The sequence below is a fragment of the Somniosus microcephalus genome, chromosome 6, assembly GCF_052327205.1.
Source record: "Somniosus microcephalus isolate GS21.2 chromosome 6, FLI_Smic_1.0, whole genome shotgun sequence".
Lineage (NCBI taxonomy): Eukaryota > Metazoa > Chordata > Chondrichthyes > Squaliformes > Somniosidae > Somniosus > Somniosus microcephalus.
The window spans coordinates 100,308,647-100,316,016 of NC_140992.1; the positions used below are offsets into that span (position 1 = coordinate 100,308,647).

Genomic DNA, 7,370 nt, shown 5'->3' on the forward strand with positions numbered 1-7,370 from the left:
CAAATTTAGGCATCCGGGTCGGAAATGGGCGCAGGAGCCTCATTTCAGTAGATCTGCCTAAAAAGAGGCCTGGTGCAGACCAGCCCTGCCAGCTTGATTATTGTTCCACCAGTTTCACGCCAAGAAAATGGGTGTAACGGTGTTGAATTTAGACCCCACTGTTTGATGAAAGTGGTGCTCCTTTAAACTGAACAGCTGCACAGAAATGTCTGCCCTTCAGAGCTGATCAGTATTGTGGTTTCTGGTTCTCGCCTCAAAATAAAATTAGCCTGATACTTCCTCTATTATTAGTTCAAAGACATCTTCACCAACAACCTGATCAATTATATTTGTTGAACTGTTTTTTTGGACTGCATTGTTGAGGGAAACTTTTTTTTAAAAATCCTAAGGTCTTAGATGCTCTGCTGGAACACGATTCACAATCAGCGTCATCTCGTGAGTGAATCTTAGCTGTGGTGTCCAGGGGAGAGAGGCAAAACTGATGAAGGTGGGGCTTTCCAGCACTGCTCAAATGTGGCTTCTGGCACCTCAGTCAAGAAGCAGAAACTCACACGATTCTACCAGCCAGGCTGCCCCACCCTTCTGACCGATGAAGATGGCAATTCAGAGCGAGAACATTTCACTGGAATTGCTAAAAGGAAAAATTGAAATAAAACTGTTTGGGTCTTCACAACGATGTATTTTTATTTTTACTTTTATACATTGCACAGAAAGAATATCCACAAGCCGCATATTGTAACCACAAGAACTTATTTGAAATGGAAGCTACTTTCATTTCCTTTACACCATTTCTGCAAAGCTTTTGCTCTGATAAATGTGAATCTTTTACTCATAGCCTCTGCTGTTCTGTGGCATCTCAAGGACAAATTCTGCAACATGGCAATGCAGAGTCTGCGACAGCTTTGTAAATAATTTAAACCTCAAATTAATATTTTTAAAACACTGTATGAAAACAGCGCTAAGCTGGTGCCTTTGTTCGGAAACCTGCGCATTTTAAAAGCACTGTTTGTAAAAGTAATTTGCTCTGAGTCTCCACGTGCCGAGCTGTTTACAATAATAACTACTTCTTAGTACAAGCTGTGTTGCCCGACTCTAAAATGGGCGCGATACCCTAGTGCTTATGGTACTGGACTAGCAACACAGAGGTTATGAGTTCAAGGGGGAAAAACCTGGTTGCTTTGTGCCTCCCGTTAGCGCCCTAAGAGGGCGCTACTGGGGCGCAAAGCAACTAGTGCCCGGGTGTGGCGATATTTGCAGCGCTCGCGAAATTGACATTTTGCGGTGGCGCTAAACACTACTGCCATGATCTCCTGCGCCCGCAGATCGTGATGTCAGTTAAGCGTGCAACGCCTCGGTAGCGCCCCGGACCGGATATTGAGTGGCGCCCCCTGCCTTTCCGCCTGCCGCTAGCAACGACAGGTTGAGGGGAATGTTTTGCAGTCAGGAATGGACTAGGGGAGCGCTATTTAAAGGCGACTGCTTCCTGCCTTTTTTTGTCGGCGACATTTTTGCAATACGCATTCTGAGAGAGAGAGAGAGAAACTTCTGGAGAGATTCAACTTTTCAGGTTCATTTTGATTTGACCTTCCTTGCATCAATTTAGAAGAGACTATGGGGGCTGCACTCTGAGCTCTTTCCCTGGGCCTCTCCATTGTTCTTTCCAGCAAAATTGATGTACAAGCCTCTCCAGGCCGAGATTCAAGGCTGCAATGAGCAGGGTGTGGATGGAGGGCAAGATCAACCCTTCCCTTTAAGAACTGGCCGGCGCCAGTGTGTCTGTGTTCCATTGCTGACTGATATCACATGAGCTTCGCCAGTGCTCTGAGGTAGTGCCTCGCTCCTCATCGTTAGCACCTTAAGAGAGGTGTGTAGCGCCTGATTTAGCGCTCCAATCACCTCTAGGGGCAATAGAAGCCAAGTTTGCAGTCGGAGGCGATAATTAGCGCCAGGTGCTAAACTTTGCGCCCGGCCGATAATTGCACCCCAAACGGGGTGATACCGAATTTCTTCCCCCAAATCCCATAGTACCATGTTGTGAAACTAAAATCAATAAATTTGGTAATGTGTGGGCTAGCTTTATGAAAGCTTCTGAAATAAAAACGTAAAATGCTGGAAACACTCTGCAGGTTAGGCGACACCTGTGGAGAGCACCTCATCTTCACGTGTTGGTTTCTATTGTGAGGCCATTGAAGCCCAGCTAGATCCTGCCCTCATTCAGCACCCCACACACTTTGTGGCAGGAAGTACTCTCATCACCATCTAGCAGCAATGAGCTAGCTCTGCATTGACCCAAGATCTAAGCTGATTTGCATAGCTTGGTTCCATATTGAGAACTTGCCTACTGAAGAATTGGAGGAGCCTTGGACATTCACTGCAATATGTAGCTTGCATAATCTTTTGGCTCCTAAAGACTATGTTACCATGTTGATCATTGCACTTTTGAGAAACAAAATTGATTTCACTGTACATTTAGCTAAAGGAAAACAAAACTCGCTTTCACCATTCAAAGAGCAACACCTCCCTTAAATTAGCATCGTACTGAGTTGCACGTACTGAGCCTCTAAAATGTCATTGTAGCCAATAATGATTTTTGTTTCCAAACTATCTATTTTAACATAACTTTCATTTAAATGTGATTTGTGGGAAATATTTTATGCCGTATAATATAACTTACATTTAAATGCGCTCTGTGGGGAATATTTAATGCCGTATATATCTTATACTACAGTGAATGGGCAACATCTTAACATATTTTACAATAATCTACCAATTTCAGGAGCGTAATAAGAAATTACAGCATAATATCAAAGATTGTGCAGAAAGGATTATAACACGGAGCGATCATTTTCATTAAAACTTTGCCAGATTCTTCACTTTTCTTCGTATTTCAGTGAAGAAGCTTAATTATTCCCTTGAACAATGCGAGCAGCTGACCTGGTTATGCAAAGAACAAAACTTTTAGACACTGGGTGATTCAGTAAAAGTCCAATCAAAGCACTTCAGGTACTGCTGCTGTCCTATACCCTACCTATTAGAACAGTAACAGCAACACAATCAGGGAACTATGGTAATGTTGTATCACTGTGGAGTGGAGGGGGAGGCGGAGTTTCAATATATATTCAAACACGCACAATAAAGGTTAGTGCACTGGAGTTGGTGCATCATGTTTGACAAGACAGTCAGTGCTTTTCAATGGGTTGGGATTGAAAGAGTGACTGCTGTACCGCCATCATTTAAAAACTAAGTAGGTTAAAAAGCAGGCATTGTTTCCATAGGACTTGTGTTTATCAAGCAAAGCAAATGAAATCACCTCTTGGAAGTGAACATAGAAACATAGGGGGGAGGAATTTTAACCTTAAAAAAGGGTGAGTTTGGAGCGGGGGGTAGTTAAATTGTTAAAAATCGTATTCCCGGCCTGAACCCGCCTCCAATCCACCCACTTCCAGTTTTAACGGAGGCGGGATGGGGGGCCGAGATGGGACGGGCGACCAACCCGCTCCCAGGGGCCGGGACGTCAATTTAAATATTATAATGAGGCTGGAAGCCTCTATTTTAGCCTCCATTTTGTTTTTAACTGCACGTGGATAGGTTTCATGCAATTCGTGAAACCCGGCAGTTACAGCAAGGCGGGGACTGCTGGATCCAGGAGGTAAGTGCTTTTATACCTACCTCCTGGATCCAGAGTTCCTGCCTAACCCAACCTCCGTAATCGGAGACCCCTTCATGAGGCCTCCGATCATCCCCCCCCAGACATATCCCCTCCCCCACCACCACCCCCAGTGATGTTGCTGAGGCTGGTCACAATTCTCCAATGGCCGGCCACAATCTTTCCTTCACCCACCCCCCACATCATCCGGCCCCAATCCTCTCTTCCCCCACTGATCCTCTATCCCCACCCCCGATCCATTTAATGGCCTGGTGACCCCCGCCCCAACCCACCTTCCCCCTTAAAATTCCAGCCATAGAATCATAGAAATTTACAGCACAGAAGGAGGCCATTTGGCCCATCATGTCTGCGCCGGTCAAAAAAGAGCTATCCAGCCTAATCCCACATTCCAGCTCTTGGTCTGTAGCCTTGACGGTTATGGCACTTTAGATGCATATCCAAGTACTTTTTAAATACGATGAGGGTTTCTGGTTCTACCACCCTTTCAGGCAGTGAGTTCCAGATCCCCACCGCCCTCTAGGTGAAAAAAGTTTGCCGTATATAATTGTATAATTGCGGCTTCCCTGCTGCCTTTTTGCCATTAGGGAGCTGTGAATCTTGGCATGGCATCAACGGCAGATATACCAGCATATACAGGGAACTTTGGTTTATCTGGAGGTTGTATGTCCAGAATACTCGATCTAACAGCAAAAATCAGGAGCCGTTTTCTATAAGTTTTTTTAGTTCTCGTTCTTTTTTTTTCCCAGTCAGGCACTGCAAGGTCTGTAGCTATAGCAACAGCTTCAGCTAGAGATGCTTGCAGCTGCAGCCGACTCTTTAGAAGCTGTTGTTAAGCAACAGTGTTTGTTGTCAGATACGGAGATGAAAACCTCCATATGCTTCAACATTAACTTTGTATGTCCGGCAGTTTTGATAGATCGGCAACACGCTGGTCCCATCGGTGCCGGATATCACAAAGTTTCTTGTAGCCAGCATTTGAAAGCAATTGTGCGCCACTCACTGCAGTTCTTTGATCTTCTTCAGCACCCAGCGTGCTTTAGGGTGTGCACAAATTGGCCCCTTCTCTTTGGTGTAGAATCTAAACAAGAAGATAAATTATGATCATTTGTTAAACAGACAATAAACCAACTAGCGGGTGAAGTTTCCCTTTTTGCATAAACATGAAGACCTTACTGACTTGATAATGATATTACATTCTCATAAAATAATACATTTCAAAGTTAAACCTTCTCAGCAGTTTGTTAGTGAGTCATTAATTACAGAGAACAAACAATGCTTTCCAAGGGGATTCCTTCTAATCCCATTTTGTTAAAACCATGTTTGCCAGTAATGCTGTTTCTTATCGGTTCCCCAGACTATTGACTGTTCCCTGATCAAAAGATGGAAGTGTTTCCACCATTGACAATCTGCAGCCCAAAACAAGCCTGGAGTCTAGTCACATGCCATTTTCCTACTTTTGTGTGGAGTAGCAATTTGCCTCCATTTGGTCCCTTCCTAGACTGAGATTATAAGATCACCATTTGAGGATTTGTCCGTGAATAATACCTTCTCACAATTCAGATTTTTTTATAGGAGATTTCCTGTCATGTTGCTCATGGTTTGTCATCAGTCCTCTTGCATTTTGTCCCTTTTTACTGTCGTACTAATCCTGTGTCTGTGGCCCCTTGTTAACAATTCACCAACCGTTGGAAATAATTTTTTACACTCTCACAACCAGGATTTGACCACATAATATAGGCTAACACTTCAGGGAGGGAAGGGGAGATCTCCTGATATTCTGGCCTAAATTTATTCCTTAGCCAACACCTGACTACACTTCAAAAGTGATCCATCGGCCATGAACTGTTTTTGAGAAACCTGAGGAAATGAAAGATGCAATATAAAAGTGTGTTCTATCTTTCTTTCTCCCAGTTAAGCAATGCCTCAATTTAAAAATTCTCATCCTTGTTTTTAAATCCCTCCATGGCCTCGCCCCTCCCTATCTCTGTAATCTCCTCGAGCCCCACAACCTTCCCCCCCCCCCACCACCCCGAGATATCTGTGCTCCTCTAATTCTGCCCTCTTGAGCATTGCTGATTTTAATCACTCAGTCATTGGTGGCCGTGCCTTCTGTTGCCTAGGCCTTAAGCTCTGGAATTACCTCCCTGAACCAAGCTGTACTTTATCCACTAAACTAACAGGAGAAAAAGTTTTTCTTGTCCCTAACATTGAATGGAGAAAATTAAAAGCCAAGATTACAGTAACCACCAAAGGCTTGCTATACTTCAGTGCTCCAAACTCGTGCAGTCAACGTTACAGATACCACAAGGCCACTATTGCATTCAGCGTTCCTGCTACTTAAAATTGTCGTATGAGTTCAAGCTGGAGGTCCAAGTGCTATTTATAAATTATTCGAGCACTGTTGATGTTAACAGGAACACGCAATTGAAATTCGGCCTTGAAAGAATATGAGAATATGTAGAACAAGGAGAGGCCACTCAACCCAACAAGTTTGCTCCTTTTATCAGACCATGTGCAATCCAGCCTATTATGGAAGCTCCTTGGCACCTTTCCATTATCCTCCATCTATTTTGACAATGAAATCTTGTTTCGTTCCTCAGAGACTGAGCTTCATTTTCTATGACTTAAATTGATGGCATATTATAGGACAAACAATTTGCTTATGAGCAGTGTACCTACATGACAGCTTGTACGCAAGGCTTAAACACAGGCTGGATCCTGTACCGTGTGATAGTAAAAGGAACCCTACTCTGGGAAACAGACTTACAGCAGTTGACAGGAACCTTACTTGGCCGCAGATCTGTAAAGCAGAAAAGTAGACTAGAATCAACACATCCCCAAGATATAGCGCAAATGTCTTTTAAAACGTTCATTTATATTAGGCAATATGCTTCTCTCAGAAATTGGTAAAACATTGCTTTCAAAAATTAAATTTTTAAATATTGCTTGCTTTTTCCACTTTGCTAAGTAAGTAAACACGTTAATAGTAATTCAACTTTATGGCCAACTTACATGAGCCGGCAATCAAAGTAATAAATCCAAGCATCACTATGACCAGAACAAGATTAGGTGATCTCCTGTTTAACGTCTTAAACATCTTAAACATCCAGATATTCCTTATTCGTTAGCCGTGAGTACGAATGAGCCTTGCAGACTGTAAAACGTTACAATTTATAAAACCCTTGTCTGCTGCCCATATCTGAATATAGTGTCGGAAACTATGCAAAGGAAACAAAGCATCAGTCCACTTTTAAACTCATGTTTATTTTTGTTTATGGTTTTGCAAACTAATTGATGAAAGTCTGGAGGAAATAACTGGGCAGACCTTATCTGAGGAGGTGTGAGTATCTACTAAGCACTTAATACAACTGGAGTGGAGAGAATGCCTTTAATCCTTTTTAAGATGATTCATTAATTCCACTTATTTAAGTTCATGGAAATAGCCAGCTATTGTAAGGGCCCTTGTGGTGATTGATTCTCTTGTCCCTTGAATTTAAGCATAACACCACCCATCTTGCTGTATCAGGCTAACTGATTTGAATCTGACATTCAAATTAAATTAACAAATCGATTGCTCCTTAACAATGATTCAAATAATAACCACAACATAGATATGGGGTAAGATTAGTTTGAATTCCCTGCCCCTTTTTCTTTTCTCCATACAGGTCTTACTGGGGATGCAGTTGGGTAAACAGGCAGCCAA

At 42.9% G+C, this 7,370-nt stretch overlaps 1 protein-coding gene across 1 annotated transcript; it reads right to left on the minus strand.

The window, feature by feature from the left end:
• Nucleotides 1–665: 665 nt before the first annotated feature.
• On the minus strand, nucleotides 666–6,806 carry LOC147115955 (C-C motif chemokine 26-like). The gene is made up of 4 exons (XM_085989477.1): nucleotides 6,680–6,806; nucleotides 6,347–6,467; nucleotides 4,668–4,745; nucleotides 666–2,934 (listed from the first exon to the last, which is right to left on the minus strand). Exons 1-4 carry the CDS (start codon nucleotides 6,771–6,773, stop codon nucleotides 2,901–2,903), a joined length of 327 nt encoding a protein of 108 aa, XP_085845603.1. The 5' UTR covers nucleotides 6,774–6,806; the 3' UTR covers nucleotides 666–2,900.
• Nucleotides 6,807–7,370: the final 564 nt, after the last annotated feature.

Coding starts and splice junctions, on each gene's coding strand:
- LOC147115955 (XM_085989477.1), bottom strand. CDS start 6,773: ATGTTTAAGATGTTTAAGACGTTAAACAGGAGATCACCTAATCTTGTT. Junction 6,468..6,679: donor TACTTTGATTGCCGGCTCAT/GTAAGTTGGCCA, acceptor TCTGCTTTACAG/ATCTGCGGCCAAGTAAGGTT. Junction 4,746..6,346: donor CCTTGCGTACAAGCTGTCAT/GTAGGTACACTG, acceptor CTTCTTGTTTAG/ATTCTACACCAAAGAGAAGG.